Source organism: Panulirus ornatus, chromosome 18 (genome assembly GCF_036320965.1).
Source record: "Panulirus ornatus isolate Po-2019 chromosome 18, ASM3632096v1, whole genome shotgun sequence".
In the NCBI taxonomy this organism is placed as follows: domain Eukaryota; kingdom Metazoa; phylum Arthropoda; class Malacostraca; order Decapoda; family Palinuridae; genus Panulirus; species Panulirus ornatus.
This window is the reverse complement of record NC_092241.1, coordinates 45,484,436-45,499,412: the sequence shown is the minus strand read 5'-3', so window position 1 is coordinate 45,499,412 and position 14,977 is coordinate 45,484,436. Positions and strand designations below refer to the sequence as shown.

The window sequence follows — 14,977 nt, the reverse complement described above, 5'->3', positions numbered from 1 at the left end:
ACATATATCCTCTTTGTCAATCTTTCCTCACTCATTCTCTCCATGTAACCCAACCATTTCAGTACACCCTTTTCTGCTCTCTCAACCACACACATTTTATTACCACACATTTCTCTAACCTCTTCTTATACTTAGTCGATCAAACCACCTTACACAAAATATTGTCCTCAAACATCTCATTTCCAATACATTCACCCTCCTCCACACAGCCCTATCTATTGCCCACGCCTTGCAATCATATAACATTGTTGCAGTTGTTGTTAAATCCACTCCCAGATATCTAAAACACTTAACTTCCTCCAGTTTTTCTCTATTCAAACTTACCTCCCAGTTGACTTGTCCCACAACCCTACTGTAACTAATAACCTTGTTCTTATTCACATTTACTCTTCAGCTTTTTTGTTTCACACACTTTACCAAACTCAAGTCACCAGCTTCTGCAGTTTCTCAGCAAACAACAACTGACTCACTTCCCAAGCCCTTTCATTGACAACAGACTGCATACTTGCCCCTCTCTCCAAAACTCTTGCTTTCACCTCCCTAACAACCCCATCCATAAACAGAGCAAACAACCATGGAGACATCTCACACCCCTGCCGCAAATCGACATTCAGTGGGAACCAATCACTTATTTATTTATTGTACTTAATTGCCATCTCCCGTATCAGTGAGGTAGCGCAAGGAAACAGACAAAGAATGGCCCAACCCACCCACATACACATGTATATACATAAACGCCTACATGCGCACATATACATACATACACGTCAATGTATACATACATATACTTACACAGACATATACATGTATACACATGTACACTTCATACTTGCTGCCTTCATCCATTCCTGTCGCCACCCCACCACACATGAGGTATTGCTGGAAAAAGATAAAAGAAGGCCACATTTGTTGGTTGTTTCATTTGTTTATGGATGGGGTGGTTACAGAGGTGATTGCAAGAGTTTTGCAGAGAGGGGCAAGTATGCAGTCTGTTGTCGATGAGAGGGCTTAGGAAGTGAGTCAGTTGTTTTTCACTGATGACACAGCGCTCAGGGCTGATTTAGTTGAGAAACTGCAGAAGCTGGTGACGGAGTTTGGTTAAGTGTTTGAAAGAAGAAAGTTGAGAGTAAATATGAATAAGAGCAAGGTTTATATTAGGTTCAGTAGGGTTGAGGGACAAGTTGTTTGGGAGGTAAGTTTGAATGGAGAAAAACTGGAGGAAGTGAAGTGTTTTAGATATCTAGGAGTGGACTTAGCAGTGGATGGAATCATGGAGGCGAAAGTGAGTCACAGGATGGGGGAGGGGCGAAGGTCCTGGGAGCGTTGAAGAATGTGTGGAAGGCAAGAACGTTATCTTGGAGAGCAAAAATGGGTATGTTTGAAGGAATAGTGGTTCCACCAATGTTATATGGTTGAGAGGCATGGGCTATAGATAGGGCTTTATGGAGGAGGGTGGATGTGTTGGAAATGAAATGTTTGAGGACAATATGTGGGTGGTGTGAGGTGGTTTGATCGAGTGAGTAATGAAAGGGCAAGAGAGATGTGTGGTAATAGAAAGAGTGTGGTTGAGAGAGCAGAAGAGAGTATGTTAAAATGGTTTGGACACATGGAGAGAATCAGTGAGGAAAGACTGACAAAGAGGATATATGTGTCAGGTGGAAGGAAGGAGAAGCAGGAGACCAAATTGGAGGTGGAAGGATGAAGTTTAAAAGAATTTGAGTGATTGGGGCCTGAACATACAGGATGGTGAAAGGCATGCAAGGAATGAGTGAATTGGAACTATGTGATATACCAGGGCCAACATGCTGTCAATGGATTGAACAAGGGCATGTGAAGCGTCTGGGATAAACCATGGAAAGTTTTGTGGGGCCTGGATGTGGAAAGGGAGCTGTGGTTTTGGTGCATTACACATGACAGCTAGAGACTGAGTGTGAAAGAGTGTGGCCTTTTTTTTTTGTCTTTTCTTAGCGCTACCTCGTGCGCATATGGGAGGCGGGGGTTGCTATTTTGTTTGGCGGAGTGGTGACGGAAATGGATGAAGGCAGCAAGTATAAATATGTACATATGTATACATGTATATGTCTGTGTATAGGTGACTGTGTTGTTGACTGGTTGGTGAAGATATTCAGTGTATGTATGGTTCATGGTGAAGTGCTTGAGGATTGGCGGAATGCATGCATAGTGCCACTGTACAAAAGCAAAGGGGATAAGGGGGGGGTGCCGTTTCATATGTGGTGGGATGGCAGCAGGAATGGATAAATGCAGCAGTTATGAATATGTACATGTGTATATATGTATATGTAAATATACGTTGAAATGTATAGGTATGTATATGTGTGCGTGTGTGGGCGTTTTTATCTACATGTGTATGTGGGTGGGTTGGGCCATTCTTTCGTCTGTTTTCTAACAATACCTTGCTAACGCTGGAGACCGACAAAGTATGATAAAAAAAAAAATTGTATATATATATATACCCACATCCCTGGGGATTGGGGAAGAATACTTCCCACGTATTCCCCACATGTCATAGAAGGCAACTAAAGGGGGCGGGAGTGGGAGAATAGAAACCCTCCCTTCCTTGTATTTGAAATTTCTAATAGAGGAAACAGAAGAAGGAGTCATGCAGGGAGTGCTTATCCTCCTCGAAGCTCAGATTTGGGTGTCTGAATGTGTGTGGATGTAACCAAGATGAGAAAAAGGAGAGATGGGTAGTATGTTTGAGGAAAGGAACCCAGACATTTTGGCTCTGAAACAAAGTTCGAGGGTAAAGGGGAAGAGTGGTTTGGGAATGTCTTGGGGTTGGTTTAGACGACAAGAGGAAAGGAAGGAGTAGCACTACTCCTGAAGCAGGAGTTGTGGGAATATGTGAAAGAGTGTTAGAAAGTAAACTCCACATTGATATGGGTAAAACTGAAAGTGGATGGAGAGAGATGATTATTGGTGCCTATGCACCTGGTCATGAGAAGAAAGACCATGAGAGGCAAGTGTTTTGGGAGCAGTTGAGTGAGTGTGTTAGCAGCTTTGATGCATGAGACCAGGTTATAGTGATTGGGGATTTGAATGCAAAGGTGAGTAATTTGGTAGTTGAGGGTATAATTGGTGTACATGTGGTGTTGTGTGGTAAATGGAAATGGTGAAAAGCTTGTAGATTTATCTTAAAAAAGGACTGGTGATTAGGAATACCTGGTTTAAAAAGAGAGATATAGAAAAGTATACGTATGTATGTAGGAAAGACGGCCAGAGAGCATTATTGGATTACACGTTAATTGATAGGCGTGTGAGGGAGAGACTTTTGGATGTTAATGTGCTGAGAGTTGCAGCTGGAGGGATGTCTGATCATTATCTTGTGGAGGTGAAGGTGAAGCTTTGTAGAGGTTTTCAGTAAAGAAGAGAGAATGTTGGGGTGAAGAGTGATGAGAGTGAGTTAGCTTGGAAAAGAGACTCATGTGAGGAAGTTCCAGGAGACATTGAGTGCAGAATGGAAAAAGGTGAGAGGAAATGGCGTAAGGCGAGGGGGGGATGGAATGGGATGTATTTAGGGAAGCAGTGATGTCTTTCACAAAAGATGCTTGTGGCATGAGAAAGGTGGGAGGTGGGCAGATTAGAAAGGGTAGTGAGTGGTGGGATGAAGGAGTAAGATTGTTATTGAAAGAGAAGAGGGAGGCATTTGTACGATTTTTGCAGGGAAATATTGCAAATGACTGGGAGATGTATAAAAGAAAGTGGTAGGAGGTCAAGAAAAAGGTGCAAGAGGTGAAAAAGAGGGCAAATGAGAGTTGGGATGAGAGAGTATCATGAAATTTTACGGAGAATAAAAAGATGTTTTGGAAGGAGGTAAATAAAGTGCGTAAGACAAGAGAACAAATGGGAACATCAGTGAAGGGGGCTAATGGGGAGGTAATAACAAGTAGTGGTGAAGTGAGAATGAGATGGAATGAGTATTTTGAAGGTTTGTTGAATGTGTTTGATGATAGAGTGGCAGATATAGGGTGTTTTGGTCAAGGTGGTATATGAAGTGAGAGGGTCAGGGAGAATGCTTTGATAAAGAGAGAAGAGGTAGTGAAAGCTTTGTGGAAGATGAAAGCCAATAAGGCAGCGGGTTTGGATAGTATTGCAGTGGAATTTATAAAAAAGGGGGGTGACTGTGTTGTTGATTGGTTGGTAAGGATATTCATTGTATGTATGGTTCATGGTGAAGTGCCTGAAGATTGGCGGAATGCATGCATAGTGTCATTGTACAAAGGCAATGGGGATACAGGTGAATGTTCAAATTACAGAGGTATGGTTTGTTTAGTATTCTTGGGAAATTATATGGGAGAGTATTGACTGAGAGGGGTAAAGAGCATAGTGGTTTCAGAAGTGGTAGAGGATGTGTGGATCAGGTGTTTGCTTTGAAGAATGTATGTGAGAAATGCTTAGAAAAACAGATGGATTTGTATGTAGCATTTATGGATCAGGAGAAGGTATGTAATAGAGTTGATAGAGATGCTTTAGAAGGTATTAAGAGTATATGGTATGGGAGGTAAGTTGCTGGAAGCAGTGAAAAGTTTTTACCAAGGATGTAAGGCATGTGTACATGTAAGAAGAGAGGAAAGTGATTGGTTCCCAGTGAATGTCGTTTTACGGCAAGGGTGTATGATGTCTCCATGGTTGTTTAATTTGTTTATGGATGGGGTTGTTAGGGAGGTGAATGCAAGAGTTTTGGAGAGAGGGGCAAGTATGCAGTCTGTTGTGGATGAGAAGGCTTGGGAAGTGAGTCAGTTGTTGTTTGCTGACAATACAGTGCTGGTGGCTGATTCTGGTGAAAAACTGGAAAGGTTGGTGACTGGGTTTGGTAAAGTGTGTGAAAGAAGAAAGCCAAGAATAAATGTGAAAAAGAGCAAGGTCATTAGGTTCAGTAGGGTTGATTGACAGGTTAATTGTTAGGTAGGTTTGAATGGAGAAAAACTGGAAGAAGTGAAGTGTTTTAGATATCTGGGAATGGATTTAGCATCGGATGGAACCATGGAAGCGGGAGTGAGTCACAGGGTGGGGGAGGGGGTGAAGGTTCGGGGAGTGTTGAAGAATGTGTGGAAGGTGAGAACGTTATCTCGGAGAGCAAAAATGGGTATGTTTGAAGTAATAGTGGTTCCAACAATATTATATGGTTGCGAGGCATGGGCCATAGATAGGATTGTGCAGAGGAGGGTGGATGTGTTGGAAATGAAAGTGGTTTGATCAAGTAAATAATGAAAGAGAGATGTGTGGTAATAAAAAGAGTGTGGTTGAGAGAGCAGAAAAGGGTATGTTGAAATGGTTTGGTCACATGGAGAGAATGAGTGAGGAAAGATTGACAAAGAGGATATATGTATCAGAGGTAGAGGGAATGAGGAGAATTGGGAGACCAAATTAGAGGTGGAAGGATGGAGTGAAAAAGATTTTGAGCAATTGGGGCTTGAACAAACAGGAGGGTGAAAGGCGTGCAAGGAATAGAGTGATTTGGAATGATGTGCTATTCTTGGGTGGACATGCTGTCATTAGATTGAACCAGAGCATGTGAAGCATCTGGGGTAAACCATGGAAAGTTTTGTGGGGCCTGGATGTGGAAAGGGAGCTGTGGTTTTGATGCATTACACATGGCAGATAGAGACTGATTGTGAACAAATGTGGCCTTTTTTGTCTGTTTTTCCTGGCACTACCTCGCTGGCGCAGGGGGTGGCAATGCTGTTTCCTGTGGGGTGGGGTGGTGTCAGGAATGGATGAAGGCAAGGATGTATGAATATGTACATGTGTATATATGTATATGTCTATGTATGTATATGTTGATATGTTTATGTATGTATATGTGTGTGTATGTGCGTCTATTTATGTATTTGTGTATATGAGTGGATGGGTCGTTATTTGTCTGTTTCCTGGCACTACTTTGCTGATGTGGGAAATGGCGATAAAGTATAATAAATTATTTAAAATGTAGCTCTACCTAGTCTCATTTTGTACTGTAGATGTTCATTTCTTGAGGAAAGCTGTTATAGTATATAGCCAGTCTGGTAAATATTTTTTCTTAAACTAGTAGTGCTTAATTCTTAATTCATAAGAAAAATTAATGGTTTTGAGAGTAAGCACATAGTCATGCAATTAATAAATGAAATCATGGAAAATGTAAAAACAATTGCATACTCAGAATTGGCCACCCCAATAAACAATGTGTTTGCCCAAATAAGGATCACTTAAGTTATTTTGATGAGAAAATATTGCACTTTTCATATTTTTTTTTTCTTTTTTCATTAAAATGAAAAACTTCAGTGGGAAACTCAGTTGTGCCCTGAAATAATGAATACAGTAATGAAGAGAAGCACTTCTATACATCATAGTTTTCAAGTGAAAAAGATTGAGAAGAGAAAGATGTATGTAGAACATGTGTAACAGTAAGCATTGCTAATGTTAAGAGTGAGGGTAGGAAGTATGGATGAACGTCGGCCATTTGATAAATCTGATTGTGGTACAGTGGAAGATAGTGATATGACAGAAAATAGTATAGAACTAGAATATCTCCTGTGTTATTTTGATGGTGAAACATGAGATATAGATGTTAGATATCAATAAGTACTTGTATCTAGAGATATAAATGTTAGATATCAATAAGTACTTGTATCTACTCGTGTGCATAAACAAAGCTCTGCTTGTGTAAATGATGAGTATACAGATACAGTACAGAAATAGAATGTTTGAAGGCAATTTTGACAACTGAAAACATTATAATTTATGAGTGAAATGAGTGTTTAGTTGTACATGTAATCATATACATAAACAAATTTTTTTGTGTGAAGAAAAATGCGTAGAGTGAAATCACATAGGGTATAAAAAACATATAATACAAGAGAATGCACTGTGTCTGCTGCTTGTCCAACCTCCTCTTCATCCTTTTGACACCCTACCAGACTGACAAAGATTTAAGTATACTACTTTCTTGTGCATTGTCTTTACTGTTGCATGCAGTAGAAATATTTAAAGTTATCCTTTATCTTTTTTTTTTCACTGTGGGAGGTTTAATAACGGAAATAGAGTGGATATTTCCTGATGGAAGACCATGCATATATTTTTACTCAAACATGCTATTATGTGCATATTGTATACATTAACATACCTCATATATTCAGAACATACACGTTAACATTGTATAATGTATGTCAGACAGAGTATCTTATGAGCTTTCATCAGCTGCTCATAGGGAATAATAGATTTGCCAAGTTGGTGTGTATTTTCCAGGATGTTTTAAGCTGTCATGTTCTTCCATTTGGGTTACTATTGCTTGTTTAGGTCATTCCTGACTGGGGAATATGGTAATCTAAGAGAATGTAGAAACCCAAGAAAAAAGTCCTAAATAATGGGTTCATTTGCAGCAGCAAATAACCTTTTGCATGAAATACTCTGAGTGGCAAAGACTTTACTGTACACTGTATGTATAACTAGTAAGCCATTTTTTATATTGACATCAAGGTTTTTTTTTATAAAAAGCTTAATCAAGTCACCTTAGTTTCCTTGCATGCGTTCATAGGGTGTTGACACACCCAGTGACAATTGCCCATATATTCTTCAGATTATTCTAAGATTAGTCTGAGAGTTAATGCATTTCATGGTGTTGTGTGTGTGTCTATGAATCTATCTCCAGAGTGTAACATCTTATTTTTTTCTTTATTAGGTCATTCCAAACACCATCCACTGTTCCAGTAAAGAGATTTAAAACTCAGATGTCGACCCAAGCAGAGGATGAAGAGGATTTCTTGTTTGGAAGTGAACCAAAAGATAAATCTCCATTCACAGAGTTGGTTGGTGACTGTGAGCGTCCTTCACTGGCTCCTATGACACCTCACTCCCGCCAACAAGTATCACAGCTAAAGTTATGCCTTAAAAAACAACTGGAACAGTTATATGATTAATTTACACATACAGAGGTGCCCAACTTAGAAATGTTATTTATTCATCCAGTGCATTCTCACAAATGTTTTTGTTAGATATATTTTACATCCTCTTAATTCATCATTCATACAGAGCATTGTGAAATATCTAAGTATGGTCACACAGCTATAGATCATGCATTTCTAAATTGACAAATGGAGAGTGAGTGAGGAAAGAATGTCTTATAGGTTATACATATCAGAAATGCAGGGAATAAGGAAACAGAAGTGCAGGAAGCAAGGAAATGGGAAAACCAAGGAGGAGGTAGCAGGATCAAGGGAAAGATAATTTGAAGGCTTGGGGCCTCAACATGCTGGAGGGAGCAAGGCTTGCAAATGATAGAGCAAACTGGAGTGATGTGATATACAAGGGATGATGTGCTGTCAGTGGGCTGCACCAGGGCAAGTGAATTGGTCAGGGAAAACCATAGAAAGGTCTATGGGGCCTAGTTGTAGATAGGGGGCTCTGCTTTTGGTGTTTTATACATGACAGCTAGAGAGTGGATGTGAGTAAATGAGGCAATTTCTTCCTGGCCACTACCTTACTAAGTGAGAATTGGCAAGAATATGAAAAAGTACAATTTTTTTTTACATAAAATACATATTTTTACATGATAAAAACAGTACCTTTTAGATTTCCTGATTAGTTTAGTCACTTATTTATAACATGGATACACTAAAAGCTTTCTGTTCTTTTAGAAAATACCAAAGTGACATACAGCGGTGTAACTTTAACTGGTAATTGTTGGTGAGGATCATCCTCATAGTCCCACCTTGTTTTCTCTTTGTCAGGTTTCTCCTTATTTTTTTTAAGACAAGGGAGCAAATGGGAACTTCAGTGAAGGGCGCAAATGGGGAGGTGATAACAAGTAGTGGTGATGTGAGAAGGAGATGGAGTGAGTATTTTGAAGGTTTGTTGAATGTGTTTGATGATAGAGTGGCAGATATAGGGTGTTTTGGTCGAGGTGGTGTGCAAAGTGAGAGGGTTAGGGAAAATGATTTGGTAAACAGAGAAGAGGTAGTAAAAGCTTTGCGGAAGATGAAAGCCGGCAAGGCAGCAGGTTTGGATGGTATTGCAGTGGAATTTATTAAAAAAGGGGGCGACTGTATTATTGACTGGTTGGTAAGGTTATTTAAAGTATGTATGACTCATGGTGAGGTGCCTGAGGATTGGCGTAATGCATGCATAGTGCCATTGTACAAAGGCAAAGGGGATAAGAGTGAGTGCTCAAATTACAGAATTATAAGTTTGTTGAGTATTCCTGGTAAATTATATGGGAGGGTATTGATTGAGAGGGTGAAGGCATGTACAGAGCATCAGATTGGGGAAGAGCAGTGTGGTTTCAGAAGTGGTAGAGGATGTGTGGATCAGGTGTTTGCTTTGAAGAATGTATGTGAGAAATACTTAGAAAAGCAAATGGATTTGTATGTAGCATTTATGGATCTGGAGAAGGCATATGATAGAGTTGATAGAGATGCTCTGTGGAAGGTATTAAGAATATATGGTGTGGGAGGCAAGTTGTTAGAAGCAGTGAAAAGTTTTTATCGAGGATGTAAGGCATGTGTACGTGAAGAAAGAGAGGAAAGTGATTGGTTCTCAGTGAATGTAGGTTTGCGGCAGGGGTGTGTGATGTCTCCATGGTTGTTTAATTTGTTTATGGATGGGGTTGTTAGGGAGGTGAATGCAAGAGTTTTGGAAAGAGGGGCAAGTATGAAGTCTGTTGTGGATGAGAGAGCTTGGGAAGTGAGTCAGTTGTTGTTCGCTGATGAATCAGCGCTGGTGGCTGATTCATGTGAGAAACTGCAGAAGCTGGTGACTGAGTTTGGTAAAGTGTGTGAAAGAAGAAAGTTAAGAGTAAATGTGAATAAGAGCAAGGTAATTAGGTACAGTAGGGTTGAGGGTCAAGTCAATTGGGAGGTAAGTTTGAATGGAGAATAACTGGAGGAAGTAAAGTGTTTTAGATATCTGGGAGTGGATCTGGCAGCGGATGGAACCATGGAAGCGGAAGTGGATCATAGGGTGGGGGAGGGGGCGAAAATCCTGGGAGCCTTGAAGAATGTGTGGAAGTCGAGAACATTATCTCGGAAAGCAAAAATGGGTATGTTTGAAGGAATAGTGGTTCCAACAATGTTGTATGGTTGCGAGGCGTGGGCTATGGATAGAGTTGTGCGCAGGAGGATGGATTTGCTGGAAATGAGATGTTTGAGGACAATGTGTGGTGTGAGGTGGTTTGATCGAGTAAGTAACGTAAGGGTAAGAGAGATGTGTGGAAATAAAAAGAGCGTGGTTGAGAGAGCAGAAGAGGGTGTTTTGAAATGGTTTGGGCACATGGAGAGAATGAGTGAGGAAAGATTGACCAAGAGGATATATGTGTCGGAGGTGGAGGGAGCGAGGAGAAGTGGGAGACCAAATTGGAGGTGGAAAGATGGAGTGAAAAAGATTTTGTGTGATCGGGGCCTGAACATGCAGGAGGGCAAGGAATAGAGTGAATTGGATCGATGTGGTATACCGGGGTTGACGTGCTGTCAGTGGATTGAATCAGGGCATGTGAAGTGTCTGGGGTAAACCGTGGAAAGCTGTGTAGGTATGTATATTTGACCTTCAGTCAATGTCAAGTCCTGAAGCACCTGCTTTCCCCTTCTCAGTCATCAGTCTTCCTATATCACGGTGAATTTTGACTCGGATAGGTACACCAGACACTACCAACCAGTCTGCTTAGCAAACAATGAACAACAGGGAACAGATGAGAATAGGGGCTTTGTGGCATCACTAATTCAGTAATGCTACAGTTAAGTGAGGATGATGGAACCTCTCTGCTGACCTTACCTATGGCCATATCATCCCTGCTAGTCCCTCATCATCATCCAAGCCTTCCTGTTGATAAAAATGGGGAAGAAGGGGAGTAAGATAGCAATACTGGATTTGCCCATTGTCACTCATTAGTGTTACCTTACTGACAGCAACCTGATGTGGTGGCAGGTCACTACTTGTGACCTCACCTGACCTCCTAATCCCTAAAGGAATCAGCTTGGTGGCCCATCCCACTGATAGCCTAACTTCACACAATGTAACAGCACAGTAAGGTCAGAGTATGGGACTTTTGACCCTAAGCAGTGAGCTTTGGCCTTAATGACAAAGCACTGTCTTTCCCTATATTGCACCAATCAATGATGTCTTCTGTTCCTATAGGAAATGGCTTCTCCTACACTGCCTTCATAACCAGACCTTCCTACCTGTTTTATACACAGGCATCATCAAAAGACAATAGTCAAGCTGTCATTTGGGCCTTTATGACAGACAAATAAGCCATGATACTGACTTCAGGAACCCTCGACACTTCTTCGACCGTTGGTAACACCTTGTTGTGACTCTTGATGCCACACCATTCTTACCCCAATCTTACATCTGTAGCACTGTGCCATAGCTCCATTACTCTGTATATTACCCAATAAAGCACTATTGTCATACTTGTTTCCCTATACATCTCTTACTTCCATCACCAAACATGAGTGAACCATAGATCCATCCCAAAGAACACCACTGGGCCATCTTTACCTCTCTTCTCACACGTTCCTCAATGTGCCCTGATCTTTTGCCCCCTCACCCATTTTATGGCTCACTCAGCTCCAGTAATTCCATTTGCTGCCATAGCCATTCCCAGGTATCTAAACTCTTCATTCAAATTCACACTCTAAATAACCTGTCTTTGTGGCTAAACCTAATAATTTTGCTTTTATTCACACTTACTCTCACCTTTCTCCTCCCACACACTAACCCATACTCAAACAACAGCCTCTGCAGCTAACTAGCACTTTACAGAACCTTACTGTACAAACATGGAGGTTTTTGAATACGAATATAGTGCATATGAACATGCACTTTCGTAGAACACGATACCATCCAACAGCCAGGACTTGAACCCAGGACCTTTTCATGGTAGTCGGGAACGCTAACCGCTCAGCTGTGATTGCCCCTAATGACATCCATGAGCCTGATGGGATTAGACGAGACCCCATTGCTCACGGATGTGAGATGAAGGGTATTTGGTTACTTGTAATTGAAGTAATTTCCCTATTAGGAGTGATCACAGCCAAGTGATTAGCATTAGCAACCACCATGCAAATTGTTAACAAGTAACAAATTTGTCTGTAATTTCCCTTGTGCCTCATGCCTTTATACAATGGCACTATACAGGCATTCTGCCAATCCTGAGACACCTCACCTTGAGACATACTATAATGAAAATCCTAACTAACCAACCAACAACACATTCACCCTTTTTTCTTTTAAGGTAGTGAAATGCAATCCCATCCAATCCAGCTGCTACTAACATACTTCCTGCTCCAGGGCTCCCTTCTGTCATTATGAGGTTCCTAAGTGCACAGGAAGCAAGTCATGTCTTCCAGTCAGGACCATAGTTCATAAAAAGTATTGATGTTGTGCTTCTCTAGAGTGTAGGGCAACTGAGTGGTAAGTGCTGTCTTTTTGCTGAAGTTGCATCAAAGGCTTGGTGAGTTTTGGGATTTGATGATACGTTGTTTATAGTTTTAGGGATGGGTGATGTCCAGAGCATAGACAGAAAGCTGTGACTCAAGTTTGAGAAGCCTTACTTCTTATTGACGTATGTCCAATGGGGTGGAGTTAAGACTTTGTTTAGAAGGCAGTTGTTTAGTGCTTGTCAAGTTATTTTGGTGTGAATGTGTTTTACCAGTGTTACATTTGTTGGGATCTCTGAGCAAAGATTGCTGAACTCTGAGGCAGAGGTAACTTTTCTATTTCTTTTGGGGCTTGGTGGTTAGTCATATAGTGTGGTGTGGGTGTGAGGGTGTCGAGTGCTGTTGCATGAATTGAGTGCTGAGCTTGTTGAGGTAGGATTGTATTGGGAGGATCTTTGTTTTGTTGTATTGGTTTTGAGTGTTTGTGGTTGCTAGGCAGCCAGTGATTGTTCTGAATGCAACTGTTTTGTGTGGTTTGCAGCTTTGTCTTACCTGCTTTTGAGATGCCTAGTTTAAAGTAGATTGGATGAACCGTTTGTAAAGATGTTGTGGAATACTTTTTCTTGTCAAGGTCTAGTGCCACTTTGTACTCTGAGGGCATTTAGTTTGCAAGTTGCTTTTGTCCTGGTGCTATTGGTGTGTGGAGTAAATATCATATGTGTTGTATGTGATGCCTAGAATGGTTTGCATTTTAATCAAGATGTGATTGCCCATTTGACTGGAGGGAGTAAGCTGGATTTGTCAATATGGGGTTAAAAGTGATAGAAGACTTCTGTGGGTGAGCCATTGTTCCAATTGTGTAATGTGCTGTGTTTGTTTGTTGTTGCTACTGTGGTGTTAGGGTGTTTTGATGTGATTGTGGTTGTCTGCATATGGAAGGACTTTCATTTTGAGCTTTGGTATAAGTAATGGGAAATTGTGTAGGAAGAGACTGAAGGGGGTTGGAGAAAGAATTGCTCCTTGGGAACTCCCTTGTAAAGTATCATAGAAATGAAGCTATTGTGAGTGACTATGCTATGGCAGCTAGCTAAAAAATCGACCAAGAAGTTTTTAGCTTAGTTGTGGAGGGTATTGATGTCAAGTATTTTTCTCCTACATGTATTCCATGATTGAGGTCAGTGATATTCTAATGTATGTGCTCATTAGGTTACCCAATTCATTTTGCACACTAATTTCTTTCTGTACCTGGTGCCTATTTCACTGATAAAAGTGCTACAGAAATAAGACAAAACATTCAAAGGATATTTCAGTCATTGATTCTTGGTGCGGAACACAAAGGCAGACAAAATGGTCAACAGAAACAATGCTTTAGAGAGATTATACTCAATAAGTTATGAATGTGTAACTATGTAAGAGTACAAGAAGATTCTGTGCTCATGAACCCCATCTCTTGATCTTTCTTTACCATCACAAAACATTTTCATTTTCATCACTTAAGTTTTTCCACCGATCCACCATAGTTTTGCTGAAAAATGCTTCTTGTTATGATCTTTAGTTACTATGTTCACTGTTAATGTCATCTAACTGATTTAGAAACTTGAAGGTTGTAACTAGGTCACCTTTTACTTTCCTCTCTTCAATTATGAGCAAACCTGTAGTCTTCAGCCTCTCATTCTAGTTAATCTCTCATAATCCAGGGACCAAACCACCTTATTTGCTTCCCCTTAAAATTTCAGTTAAATACTTTTACCTTAATCCTGTATTCTGGTGTTATGGCCACATTTTACTGAATGTGGCCAGAAATATTCCCCTCAACCGTGCAACCTACCAGCTTCTGAATATTATAAGTGCTTTCCTACAACAATGGTTGCTTCCACTGACAATGAAAACAGTAACTAGAAAAATACCAAACTCACCTTTACACTTTACCAGCCCACCCATAGATTCCTTATCTATTATTTTACAATAAATTAGGCAAGTTACTTATGTCAAGATATCCCCTGTGAATGTCATTTGTATACAATAATATTACGAGACAAAATATGAAATACTATCCCTGGGGATAGGGGTGAAAGAATACTTCCCACGCATTCCCCGTGTGTCATAGAAGGCGACTAAAGGGGAAGGGGGGGGGGGGCCTAGAAACTTTCCCATCCTTGTATTTTAGCTTTCTAAAAGGGGAAACAGAGTCGTGTGGGGAGTGCTCATCCTCCTCGAAGGCTTAGACTGGGGTGTCTAAATGTGTGTGATTGAGAAAAAAGGAGAGATATATAGTACCTTTGAGGAAAGGAACCTGGATGTTTTGGCTCTTGAGTGACACGAAGCTCAAGGGTAAAGGGGAAGAGTGGTTTGGGGATGTTTTGGGAGTAAAGTCAGGGTTGGTGAGAGAAAAAGAGCAAAGGAAGGAGTAGCACTACTCCTGAAGCAGGAGTTGTGGGAATATGTGAAAGAGTGTAAGAGTAAACTCTAGATTGATATGGGTAAAACTGAAAGTGGATGGAGAAGCAGTGTTTTGGGAGCAGCTGAGTGAGTGTGTTAGCAGTTTTGATGCATGAGACCGAGTTATAGTGTTGAGTGATTTGAATGCAAAGGTGAGTAATGTGGCA

The 14,977-nt window shown here is 40.7% G+C and overlaps 1 protein-coding gene across 1 annotated transcript in view; it reads left to right on the top strand.

Annotated features, from left to right (window-relative positions):
* Positions 1-14,831, top strand: part of LOC139755048 (uncharacterized) — a 106,127-nt gene extending 91,296 nt beyond the window's left edge. Inside the window, exon 10 of the mRNA XM_071673046.1 lies at positions 7,679-14,831. Within this exon, the coding sequence (XP_071529147.1) occupies positions 7,679-7,916 (238 nt within the window). The 3' untranslated portion in view covers positions 7,917-14,831. The remainder of the gene's footprint in view (positions 1-7,678) is intronic.
* Positions 14,832-14,977: the final 146 nt, after the last annotated feature.